The sequence below is a fragment of the Otolemur garnettii genome, unplaced genomic scaffold (genome assembly GCF_000181295.1).
Source record: "Otolemur garnettii isolate 467f Iridium unplaced genomic scaffold, OtoGar3 scaffold00125, whole genome shotgun sequence".
NCBI lineage: Eukaryota > Metazoa > Chordata > Mammalia > Primates > Galagidae > Otolemur > Otolemur garnettii.
This window is the reverse complement of record NW_003852520.1, coordinates 2,554,017-2,567,403: the sequence shown is the minus strand read 5'-3', so window position 1 is coordinate 2,567,403 and position 13,387 is coordinate 2,554,017. Positions and strand designations below refer to the sequence as shown.

Here is a 13,387-nt window from a genome sequence, read left to right as displayed (position 1 = left end):
CCCCCCCCCATGGGTAGTGGGTATTTATAGAAACAGATATGCGTTAGGGACAGCCAGGCCGGTCTGCCTGGAAAACCGATCCCCCAAAGAGCCTCCCAGGCCTGGCTCCAGCCGGCAGGAGCATCGCCAGTTGTCCCCCGCGTGTGTAAGCATGTTTTATGAGTGCTACAGGTTTGAGCACAGAAGAAATTGTAATTAACATTAGTAAAAATAAGAGCCTCAACAGTAGTCAAAACAAAACAAGCCAATCCTGTAGGATTCAGCCCTTGGATACTATTCAAAAGGAAAGGCCTGGCGTGCCTTTTAGAAAGAGGCACCAAACAGGTGCTGGGTCCCTCAGAGGGCTCAGAGGGAGGGGAGAGAAGGCTGGCCTCCACTTCAGCATGGACCTCTCAGCTCTCAGGGATGGATGGCCCTTGGATAGCAGCGGCCAGCCGAGAGGTGGTGTGTCCATGGAGAACTGATGGTATGGGTAGTCTTTTTTTTTGGTTTGATCTTCCAGAGGTGGTTCTGTTGGGGGGGGGGGGTAATTGTTGGAGATGCAGTTTTGTTTGCCAAGTGAAAATTGGGTAGAAAAGACCATTACTAGCGCATAGGGGAGCATCTTTGGAAGTCATGTGTTATGGGGAGATGGGGTTATCAGAGGAGAATTGGTGAGGGATGTCAGCTGTAGCTGAGTGCTGGATCTGGAGCATGCAAGTTTCATAGCATTTTGCTTTTCCCTTTTGGGTGTCCCAGTTTCCTGCCATGTCTAGTCCTGGGGCCAGGCATTCACTGCACAAAAGTGCACTGACAGTCTGTGTTCTGTGGGCAGTGGTCCCTCAGTGGGGGATGTGTGGTTCTGTACGTTACCATTCGGTGTTCTTGTCATAGTGACGTTTTGGTTATGAAACTGCCATTGGTTTTAGGGGTTTGGTTTTTTTTGTTTGTTTGCCTTGGAATCACTTGACGTTTGAAAAGTAGAATAACATCCAGTTTCTTTTTTCCCTGTGTTGATGTAATCACATGACATGGTGTGAACTAGGAAAGAAGTATTTGGTTTGTTTCTGGATTCCAGTGTTGTGAGGATTGGCTTTACTTGGTCAGTCTCTTTGCAGTTGGAATATACAATGAGATCAGAGAAGGAATCCAGTCTGTGGTACACCAGACCAGAGGAGGTGTGACCCTGCTTCTCATGATGAAGGCCTGTATTTTGCTGTGGCTTATGCTTTATTTATTTGTGTTTAACTTAAGTGTAAACTTAGGCATGCTGTTAATGATTAGATGCTTGGTTTTGAAAGTGTGAATTTGAGTTTTGATTTCATTTTGTGTAATATTGTAGAGTTCATACTACAGGAAAGTTTAAAAGAACCACAGAGTTTATTTGGTTCTACTCCTTGAGTTTACAGGTGAGGAAACAGACTCAGACTAGTCAACTGGTCTGGTCAGGATTCCCTAGCCAGCTCAGGTCTGGGCTGGAGTGAAAGAGCTCACCCTCCCTAAGGGAACTTTAATACACTGTTGGACAGGAAATTGTATTATGTTCGTTATAAATGCAAGAACCTTTGCACATCCATGTTCCTAGGTGTCTGTCAAGTTTTTATAAAGTTTTTAGTTTTTAGTTGCAAAGTAATTCCACCCAGCAAGAACTTTTAGAATGAATGGGAAAAAAGCGCATCAAGGACAGGAAAATGGTCTTGTCATAGGCACTTGCACACACTTGCCTTTGTAAATGAAATAGTAGATGGGTCAATAAATGGTTATAAAGATTCTGAACTTTGGAACTTAACTATGCTATTGCCCCTTTGTTTTCCCTAGTCATTTAGTTTATTTCTATTTGTCCTAAAAGTTTACCCAGTAACTATCTTAATTCCTGTTAGCATTTTTCTTTTAATGTTGTATGGGAGATATTAATATATGTATTTTTAATTTCAAAATACTAATTTGTATTACTTTCATAACTTTTATTGTTTAAAGCACTCTGCAGTTACCAGTTTTACCTTTATAAAATAATTGGAATTAAAAAAACAATTAAACTTTACGTTTAAAAAGTAGTAATATGAGGGCGGCACCTGTGGCTCAGTGAGTAGGGCACTGGCCCCCTATACTGAGGGTGGTGGGTTCAAACCTGTCTCCAGCTGAATTGCAACCAAAAAATAGCTGGGCGTTGTGGCGGGCACCTGTAGTCCCAGCTACTTGGGAGGCTGAGACAAGAGAATCACTTAAGCCCAGGAGTTGGAGTTTGCTGTGAGCTATGACGCTACGGCACTCTACTGAGGGCAACAAAGTGAGACTCTACAAAAAAAAAAAAAAAGTAACATGTAGAAGAAGAAAAAGTAGGCACTGGCCTCAGGGCCACACAGATGGTCAGCGTGTTTGAGGAGGAGCTGCATCCGGCCTTCTTGGGCTCAGTTGTGCTCCAGACACTGCACAACATTTCCAGGGTGACCTCAGAGCAGTTTCAAAACGCCCAGAAATGTTAGCACAGTGAAATATCTGCTGTTTGCCTGTTTTTTTTTTTCTTTCTTGGATTAAAACTACCAAACTGGTTAGACTATTATTATTATATGATTTTTGATACCTCTTGATTTTCACCTATAAATTGGAGGCATTTTAATCCTGTTTATTCAGTGTGTATATTTCAGTGTGTGCACTGCTGGACACTGGCAAGCAGGGGTAGGCCTTGATCTCAGAGTTCAGAGGCTGGGCAGGAGGGAGAGGTTTTTAATGTTTATGATGCAGTCCTGGAAGATGTATTCTGGAAATGTTTTCTAGTCTGTCTCACCATGTCTCAGTTAATTTTACTTCAAAGTTGAGTTGTGACTTTAGAGTCCTACCCTGTTTGAAACTTAAAGTCCTCTTTTACTAGAAACTCTCAAATGAATTTCTGGAAAACTTTTAAGATTCTAAGAGTTGTTTTTGGTATTTAGTTGCCATACTACTACAAGTATTTTATAACTGGCTGCCCTTTGCCTAATGTCTTGTAAACACATCAGCAGAGAGTTGGGTGCAAAGGAACGTTCCCTAATTACCTGGTATTGACTTGATGTTTTCTTAGGAAGGTACAAAATTTAGTTTTCATGAGTAACTGTAAGAGAGGCAAGAGTTAACAGGATCTTGTTGATATGTGTTGTCTCATTCAACAGGCATTTATTGAATACTTACTATATACCTGAATTTATATTATTAGGGAGTTAGAAAGATAAGTGGTGACTCCACCCTGGAATTGCTCACAGCCAGGCGGGTGCATCTGATGGTAAAACAATTACAGTAAAATGAGATCTGTTCTGTAGCAGGGTTCTCTGAGTACACACATAGCTGTCGAGTAAGTCAGGGAAGGTATCACAGAGAAGGTGAGATTTGAACCAGACTATGAAGGGTGAGTAGGAGAGATCACCTAGATTTGGGAATGAAGGAGGCTCCAGGCAGCATGTGGAGAGGGCTGAGTCTATGCGGAGTCCCTTATACATGTTGCCTTATTGAATCCTTCTGATAGCTGTAATCAAGTAACTTTGTTACCTTCTTTTTGTGGACAAGGACACCTAGCTTCAGAGAGATTAAGTGAATTGCCCAGGGTCACACAGTGAGTAGTAGTAAATGTCAGAGCTGGTTCATTGTCTGTGTCCTAACCTCTGTGAAACATGACCTTATGAAAAGCAGAGGAGCATGGAAACCTGGCATGTCCAGAGGTCCTGGGGACACTGGTCTTGTTCCTCTTGGAAGATTGCCAGTGGCAGATGAGGCCAGAAGGCCTCACACCACTTAGCCTCTACATTTTAGAACTTCATGTTCTTGCTGGTGGAGTCTTACGTTAGCTGTGGGAATGGTTCCAGCCTTGGGCCTCAAGAAAAGCAAGAGCAGTCTCAGATTGACACTTGTAAATGGCAACTCTAGAGCTCTGTGGAGAGAGATTTGAGTAAACTCCATGCTTAAAAGCAAGGGAGCACGTTAGGAGGCCTCCTCAGCTGTCTGGTGAAAGAAGCAGGAGTGGTGGGTGAGGCTGTATGGATGAAAAGGGCATGGGTTGGTCACAGCGACGCTTTGTGGTGGTTTGAGGAGTGGAGGGAGATGCTGGAAGGGCTCTCCAGGTGTGCAGTGCCATGATTCCTGGACATCACATCCTCGGTGATGGTGTGCAGTTGAGGATTATGGGATGAAGAAACAGTTTGGATAGAAGAATCATGAGTTGAATTTGAGCTGCCCCTGGCAGAGGGAACTGATGGGCAGGTAGACAGGTGTTATCTTGAGCTCAGGAGATGCAGATTTGGTGGGGCTGAGCTTGAGGAGCAGGTGTGCAGGAAGTAGCCCGTGAGTGGTTCAAAGCTTTGCTGTGGTCAGGATCAACCAGGCGGGTTATAGGAGTGAGGAACCAAGGGAACGGAGGCTTGAACTTTGGAGAGCTCTTGCCCCCACCTACGGGGAGGTGAACTTGTAGTTGACAGTGCAGCGGAGACCAAGAGAAGGCAGTGGAGAGGGGTGGTGTAGTTTATTAGCAAACTCTTTAGTTCTCATCACTAAAACCTTTGTGGTTAAGTTTCAAATTATGCAAAACATAAAATTTGTTGTACCAAACATTGACTTGAGTTTCTAGTACTCAGAAAGTTTTCCTTTGCTATCTTTTAAGGAATCTTTAAAGCCCGAAGGTAAGTTTTTCTCTGTAATGAAACTTTATGCTTTTTATAGCATGTACACAGGTAATGTGGATTTTTCTCCTGAAATAGCACCATCCTGCCCTGAAGAGAATGATTCTGTAGGGGAGATATATTTTGAAATCCAGGTCCCTTTATTCCCTTGTGTTTGAAAGACCACAGTGAAAAAGAGAGGTTGCAGAGAGGAAGAAAAGAAATGGACAGGCCTGTACTATTTTTATATGTGCCCAGGACTTTCTGCTGGAGTGCCTTGCTTTGGGCATAGAATGAGGGTGAAATGACCTGGCTGCCTTACAGAATAGAAGGTCTCCTGGTACGGGCTATCATCTATGAGTTTAACAAAGAGCTCAACTAGAAGTCTTCTACGAGTCTAAGAAATAAAATCTCTGAATCTGGGAAGTCATGGTCAGGCCCAAACACTAGCTTCTGCTTCATTTTAGAAGCAAGCAGAGAGGAAGCTCACTCCATATGCAATCATTTTCCATGCTAGGTGTCACTTGAAGAAAATGTGGAGGTCTTGGTCTGTAGTAAGAAGGACATAGAACTTCATTTTATAATCTAGGTTTCCCAAATCCTTTCTCAAATTACGATGTTACATCTACAGAGTTCTTCTATTCTTTCAGTAGTATATGAGGCCCAAAACATAAAATTTAGACGATAACAGAAACTATGCTGGTGGCAAAGAACTTCAGTTGAGTGATGGTAAGTTCCCAGAGGGCAGGGACTCAGCCCCTTTGGTGGCCAGTCCTCTGTTAATAGCTGCTGAAGGATGGGATGGACTGTGAATGACATTGGTCTTCAGGGTGCCATGGAGTTTCACTTACCAGGCAGCTTTAAGACTTACGGATATCTGAGGCTGGTCCTCTCCCACCCCTTAATTTTTAGCAGTGAGTGAGAGTGCTTGAAAAGATTCTTAGTAGAGGGTTGGGGCCTTTTACACCCATCTTAGGTTGCTTAAACAGAACCTTAAACAGAAATTGCTTCTCTGGATTCCTTGCTGGCAAGCTGAGTAGCCCAGCAGCACATCTTAAGAAATCCCAACCATCGACCAACGGAAGGCCCAAAATGCTGTTGTTGCTTGGTTTGTTGGGCTGAATGGCCTTAAATGGTCATCACAGTCTCTACTCGTGTAGAGTCTTAGGTGCTTATACTTTTTATGCATGCTGTTTCATTTTTATATCAAGTATGGATTGAGTGGGAGACCTGTGATGTGGCAGGCCCTGTGTTAAACATTAGGTGTAGAATGATGAACAGGAAAGATACGGTCTCGCTGTCTGTGGGGAACTCTGAACAGTGTGGCCAGTCTCTCACCTGTTAGATGGGGCATTTATGGCCCTTTGCCAAGGCCTCAGAGTTTCGCGGCCCTGCTAGCCCCTGATATTTTTCCCTTTGCCCTGTCAGAGCCCATCAGAGCCCTGACAGCTTCAGACCCACTCTCCCTGTGGGTGCACTCATCAGGCCCCTCCTGGGTGCCCAGCTTTCCATTTAGTAAAGCTGATTCTGGCTGTGAAGTCAAACCAAATCAGATTTTGTAAAGGTGGCGTGTAAGAGATGGAGACGTATAAAACACTTGGTTTGAACAGACATGCCTCTTCGATTATGTTTATTTTTCCTGTCTGAATTCCAGATTGGTAGCAGCAAGCACTCAGCGAATGACCACCTGCATGTCGGCGGCCACGCTCACGGGCAGATCCAGGTGCAGCAGCTGTTTGAGGATAACAGTAACAAGCGGACTGTGCTCACGACGCAGCCGAATGGGCTGACAGCTGTGGGCAGGACAGGCTTGCCAGTGGGCACAGAGCGGCAGCTGGACGGCATTCACAGACGGCAGGGGAGCTCTACCTCTCTGAAGTCCATGGAGGGCATGGGGAAGGTGAAAGCCACCCCCATGACGCCTGAACAGGCGATGAAGCAATACATGCAAAAACTAACGGCCTTTGAGCACCATGAGATTTTCAGCTACCCTGAAGTGTATTTCTTGGGTCCAAATGCAAAGAAGCGCCAGGGCATGACAGGTGGACCCAACAATGGTGGCTATGACGATGACCAGGGATCGTATGTGCAGGTGCCCCACGACCACGTGGCTTACAGGTACGAGGTCCTCAAGGTCATCGGCAAGGGGAGCTTTGGGCAGGTGGTCAAGGCCTATGACCACAAAGTCCACCAGCACGTGGCCCTGAAGATGGTGCGGAACGAGAAGCGCTTCCACCGGCAGGCGGCGGAGGAGATCCGGATCCTGGAACACCTGCGGAAGCAGGACAAGGACAACACCATGAATGTCATCCACATGCTGGAGAACTTCACCTTCCGCAACCACATCTGCATGACCTTCGAGCTGCTGAGCATGAACCTCTACGAACTCATCAAGAAGAACAAGTTCCAGGGCTTCAGCCTGCCTTTGGTGCGCAAGTTCGCCCACTCAATTTTGCAGTGCTTGGATGCCTTGCACAAAAACAGAATAATTCACTGTGACCTCAAGCCCGAGAACATTTTGTTAAAGCAGCAGGGTAGAAGTGGTATTAAAGTGATCGATTTTGGCTCCAGTTGTTACGAGCATCAACGTGTCTATACGTACATCCAGTCACGTTTTTACCGGGCTCCAGAAGTGATCCTTGGGGCCAGGTATGGTATGCCCATTGATATGTGGAGCTTGGGTTGCATTTTAGCAGAGCTCCTGACAGGTTACCCCCTCTTACCTGGGGAAGACGAAGGGGACCAGCTGGCTTGCATGATCGAACTGTTAGGCATGCCCTCCCAGAAACTGTTGGATACAGCCAAAAGAGCCAAAAATTTTGTGAGCTCTAAGGGTTATCCCCGTTACTGCACTGTCACAACTCTCTCAGATGGCTCTGTGGTTCTGAATGGAGGCCGGTCCCGGAGGGGGAAAATGAGGGGACCCCCTGAGAGCAGAGAGTGGGGGAATGCACTGAAGGGGTGTGACGACCCCCTTTTCCTCGACTTCTTAAAACAGTGTTTAGAATGGGATCCCGCAGTGCGCATGACCCCCGGCCAGGCTCTGCGGCACCCTTGGCTGAGGAGGCGCTTGCCAAAGCCTCCCGCCGGGGAGAAGACCTCAATGAAAAGGGTCACGGAGAGCACCGGTGCTATCACGTCTATTTCCAAGTTACCTCCACCTTCCAGCTCAGCTTCCAAACTGAGGACTAATTTGGCACAAATGACAGATGCCAATGGGAATATTCAGCAGAGGACAGTGTTGCCAAAACTGGTTAGCTGAGCTCCAGTCCCTTGATGCTGGTAATCTGAAAGACATGACATTGCTAAGCCTTACTGGGTTGAAAAGGCATAGCTCAGACCTGTTTTTATTTGCTCAATAACTCTACTCATTTGTATCTGTTCAGCACTTAATTTTAATGTAAGAAAGTTGTTCATTTTGTTTTTATAAAATACATGAGGACAATGCTTTTACACTTTCTGAAACTTTTTGTGTTCTGACAGTATGATGAGCCTTACTATATTCAGTGTGGTAGAAGAATGGCATCCATGGCAGGCCATTGACTCCTTCACGACTGCCACGTAGTGACAGATTGGTGTCAGAGACATTATCACGATTGCATTTTCCTGGTTTTGTCACACTCCCAGGGCGAGAGCCCACGTCCCCTCCTCTCTCCATTCACAGGTCCACGCATGGGGTTGCGTGTCCTACTTTCATTGTTTCGTAGGTTAATCTGGGAGGTGGTGGTGGTGCTGGGAGGAGAGTGGTCAGGACAGAAGTGATATTCTAAGAAAACTACACCTTAAGGAGAATTTTTTTTCTCTGGTGCTCAAACAAATACAAAATGGGAGTCCCAAGATTTAAATCGCTGGGTTAGCATCCTGACATTCTGAAAGCATGCAAAGCAGCTTTTTGTGGGTAAATGGAGATGGAAGCATGCATTCCTCCAGATTCCCTAGTATGATCAGCAGGCTGTTTTGTAAAGAAGCCTCATATGACAGAATTGGTTTTGCACATAAATCTAGAAAGGTATTCCAGGAACAGCCCCACCCTGCTCTTGGCTGTTTCCCTCTGTATTTCTGTTTGACCAGACATCTGCTGCTTGCATCGGGGTCACCTTCTTCCTTCAGCTACATGTCCCAGACTATTCATACAGCAAAGAGACATGTCAGCTGTGATTATGACCATTTCATATTCCAATTTTAAAAAGGACAGCAGCCTAGCTACTTAAGGTGGGGATTTCCATTGTCCCAAAGAAAATTTAGCAGGTCAGAGTGAGTTCACACTTTTCAGGTGCCACTTAAGGTTCTCTTTGCCTGGGAAAGTATCAACTTTTGTAAAGGAGGAGGGTTTAAAATCCTCTTGATGAATGGAAGTCATGGCTGTTTAGTAAGGCCAATATTAACAACATTTAAAGGAGGAAAAATTCAACCTCAAGTTAAATGGTTTGACTTATTCTTTATATTGTTGGAAGAATCACAGAAATCGCATTCCTCAATTTTGTTTTACTTTCTTTTGGATTGCACTGATTGCTTCTGTGGGAATGACACTTTACCTTGGAAAAGTAACTGAGACTTAGGTAAAAGAATATTTTCTTCTCTAAATAGTAATTATTTTCACAGTGAAAATTTCAGTATTTTATCACTAATGTATAAGCAGTGATATATTACAATTTCAAGGCACGAGGAAAAATTTTTTGGTATGTGCAATTTAATATAGAAAGATTTCTGCCTGTTTGGACAGTAGGTTTTGAGTAGTACAAATTAGGATAAATAATCTTTTATATGCACAGATGTTATTGTATTGCCTGTAAATTGATTTTACAAGTACTTAAAGCATGGTCCTAGTGAGGCCAAGAAGGTTTCCAGTTAAGTTCTTTGAATATTAATCCTACAGTTTCTCTTACTTTAAAAAAAAAAAAGTAGTTTTGAACAAAACACTTTACTATCTTGAGGCTTTGTTGGTTGATGGTGGAAAAAAATGCTCAGGAAATATTTCAGATATTTGCCAAAAACAGTAATAAGATTAGCTTATTAATAAGAGAGTGATACTAATATTTGCTTTACTATTTAAGGGTGGATGTCACAGATAATTTGTACTTCTCTCTGTATTTAGAAATTATAGCTTCTTTCCCCTAGTCAAATTCTTTACCTTACTGTACACCTTTCTGTGTAATCTGTGGAAGTGCAATAATGATAGTAAATTACCTTTCAAATGATGCCCATGTGACAATACCCCTAATCAGTGGCTTATAGAATTTAAAGATTTGTGTATTTATTAAGATTTTGGCTTAAAGGCATGAGAAGTATAAGACTTGGTTTGGTGGCTTTGTAAGACCATGAGCCTCTTACTGACGGTTAGCCTCTTCAGGTCATTAAAATAAAAACATAAAAGCTATTACATTTTCCCCCTCATAATGCTCTTCTTTCAGTCCCACTCATCTTCACATTTGAGTTTAAATATGTGAGCCTACCATTATTAATTTCTTATAAAGCGATTAAACATTTGAAAATTTACAAATGGACTAATATTGCTTGTCTTGCCCCCCATAAAACTGGGTTTCCGATGCCAGCCTGCATTTGTTGACTACTTTTATTCACAAATGCAATTGGAAACTTTGTAGCCGAACCTTAATGTGCAAGTGCTATGGCCTTTCATTTGTCCCAATAGAGTGAAATTATTTTATTCACAAAAGCCACCACGTTTCAGTGTTCAGTGATAAAACTGCTTTTAAAAAATTTTAGCTTAATGTCAAAAAAAGAAAATGTTGCATCTTGGTGATTTTAAAGCATGAAGGAAGGGCTCTGACAGGCTGCTTGGCGTTGGCTTGGAAACAGGCTTTGGTCTTATGGGTCACCATCGTCTAGGGACGTCTGAGCTGTTTCCAGACTTGGGAATAGCACCTGTTGTCTTGTCTCTGGTTGCAGTCTCATTAGGCTCTGCCTTGCCCCACTGGAGTGTTGGTTACCACAGCTATATTGCCACCGCAGTGGAGTCCCGGGTGGTGCAGGCAGAGCGGCAGCAGAGGGAACCTGTGCCCTTAGCGTTAACAATGTGCCTTCTGTTCTGAATGCCGTGTTGTAGGGCATGCATTTTTTGGCCCTTTAATTCTTTGAATACTAGTTGGTAAGGGTGGAACCCACCTCTGCAAAGATACATCTGTTTTAAATACCTAGTTACAGGCCTTAACAGAAACCATGAGGTGTGACTCGTAAGGCACTGACACAAGACGCCCAACCGCCGGTTAGTTACACAGGGACTCCTGTGTCTAAGGGGTTGAAGATGGTCTTTCTTGTATCTTAACATCAGACTGACTTTTAAATGGTATTTTTTTTTTGTTATGCTAACAGTAGACAAAAATCAACTGTATTTGTAAAAATTTACCTCAAACCATTTAATTTTATAGTGTGATTAATCCCAGGGCATTTGGTATGAACCAAAGTGCATTCCTTTTCTATGTGCCTGGCTCTAGTAAGGACAGCCAGGGATTTTTACAATTTGGGTGCAAGGCACTTAAGCCACTTTCACACTTACTGGGTGGTGTGGAGTCGGGAACTTGACTCCTTCAGAGCACTAGCGCACTGCAGGCATCAGTAGCATTGGGCCATATTGGAATCTTAAATAAAAGTGTGAATTATTTTAAAGAGAGCATTCATTTTTGTAATTTTTTTCATCAAGAATATTTCTGGTAAACAGAAAACTTTTTTAAAAACTGATTTGGTTGGTAAAGGTTTTAATATTGCCCAACATAATGCTGTGGTAGCATTTAAAAAAAAGGTATTTGTGAACTCTTTGTTTCTTAGGGGCTTGCACATCTCTCTGCTATGGACATACATAAAACTAATTGTAATTATACTCAGCTCAACTGCTGCACTGTCTGGGCAGTGGCTTGAGTTTTTAATTGAGCTACAACTTAGACACGTGTCTGATATGCTGCAACTGTGTGTACTGAATATATGTGAAATGGTTGAATGTGGACTGTGTATATACGTTTGTAAAAACCTCTGTGAGATGCTGCTGTCGCCACTTAACATAGAACATGTTCTAGTGGATTTTAATCCTAGTGGCCAGTTCTATGATACTGTATGTATTGTACAGCTGATGACAGGAGTAAGACTGTTTAGTGAATATTTGTTAAATTTTATTGTTGTGGCCAGAGATAATTTCAGAATAAAATTTTAATGTCCTACCTTACCTTTTCTCCCCTTTTCTAACTGTAATTTAACTCCTGTTCTATTTCTGGTATTATTCTTGGACTGTTACCCTAGAAGGTTTAGAATGCGAAATAGATAGCTCTATATCAATGTCTAGAGAAGTTAAAATAATTCATTCTACTAGTTAGTTCATCAGCAATGAATTCAGTAGTTCAGTATAAATATATAGATTTCAAGTTGGAAAGACTACAATTTTAGTAGGCAACTCTTGTTTTCCTCGAAATACTCTATTCCTTTACCTTTAATATTTTTATGTTGATTTTTCTCTAGATGGCCTCTTCTGCCATTTCTTCATCATGCTAGAGCTTCTTATCTTTTTTGTGGTAACCTTCAAGGTGGTACTTAAGCCGTGGGAGGGACTATCAGCTGTTCCCCACTAACCTTCCTTCCTTGCTGTGCACAAGTTCTCGTAAGCCTTTCATATGTGCTCTCATCAGCCCCACCCCATGCTTTATTAAACTTATGGTAAGTTTTCTCTGGTGCACGTTTTTGGGGTGTTAGTGTCTCCTGTCCTGGCTGGGTCAGAACTTGAGGCCTGTGGTCTGCGACTCGCTCATGGTTTGTCTGGCTCAGTGTTACCAAGCTCAGAGCTGATAGTCGCAGAGGGCGCCTGCCTTGTGGTTTGTCAGCCGTACAGGGGTCTTCAGTAGTCAGATAATTCCCTCTTGTGGAAAGAACAGCCACACATTTTTATTTATCTTCTGCCACCAACAGCCATGGGATGACTCTGTACAGCTTCTTGCATTAGTTGTGGGATTTGCTTAAATGGGGGACGCTCAGCACTCCTGTGCCAGCCCCTGTCCTGTCCTAGCTCATAACATAGATTTCATTATTATTCCTTTTGTTTCTCAAAGCTCATGTGCAGTGCAACCCCCAAAAACTAACCAAAAAAATCTAATATAATTAGAAATTTTTAAGAGATGTGCCTTGTGCATAAAATTGAAAGTTGGTGCTAAACCAGCAATTTACACGTTATTGTCCAGGCCTGACAGACTGACTGGGAGTGGAGGATAGTTTCCCCGCATTCTCTTTCCTTGTTTCAAATCTTTCAGAGCTCTGTCTTGCTCTATTCTATTTCATTCTCCATGTTTTGTTTTGTTTTTTTAACTTTTGGAATTAACAGCTACACAAATATTCTTAGAACTTCAAAGTTGCCTTCAAATCAGCACTAGGAAATGTTCCTCGCTGACACTGATGTTGGTCTTTGAAAGAAAGGAAAGTTGGTTTGACTTTTCTGTTTTGGAAAGACAGCATTAAGAGGGATTTGAAAAAGGTATCTGTGGCTTTATTGTTTTTTGTTTGTTTCCTTTTTTTAAAATTTGATTCCCATTACCATTCCTTTGGGCCATGAGGCACATAAACCCCTGTTACTAGTGACACTTTAACACTGTCCCAAGTGAAAAATGACTCCTGATATGTTGCACATGCCCAAGAAAATTGCATCTTACCACCCAGTCTTTGGTTTGTTGATTTGATTTGACTCTGACTTACTGTTTTGCTGTGGTCACATTCTTAAAATCTGTGGCACAATTCATGTATTTCTGTGGGCGGAATGGGGAAGAATGGTTGCCATTATCTTTTATCTCAAGGAA

The 13,387-nt window shown here is 42.9% G+C and overlaps 1 protein-coding gene across 1 annotated transcript in view; it reads left to right on the top strand.

Annotated features, from left to right (window-relative positions):
* DYRK2 (dual specificity tyrosine phosphorylation regulated kinase 2) overlaps window positions 1-11,775 on the top strand; it is a 13,225-nt gene extending 1,450 nt beyond the window's left edge. Inside the window, exon 3 of the mRNA XM_003797828.3 lies at window positions 6,256-11,775. Coding sequence (XP_003797876.1) covers window positions 6,256-7,863 — 1,608 coding nt within the window. The 3' untranslated portion in view covers window positions 7,864-11,775. The remainder of the gene's footprint in view (window positions 1-6,255) is intronic.
* Window positions 11,776-13,387: the final 1,612 nt, after the last annotated feature.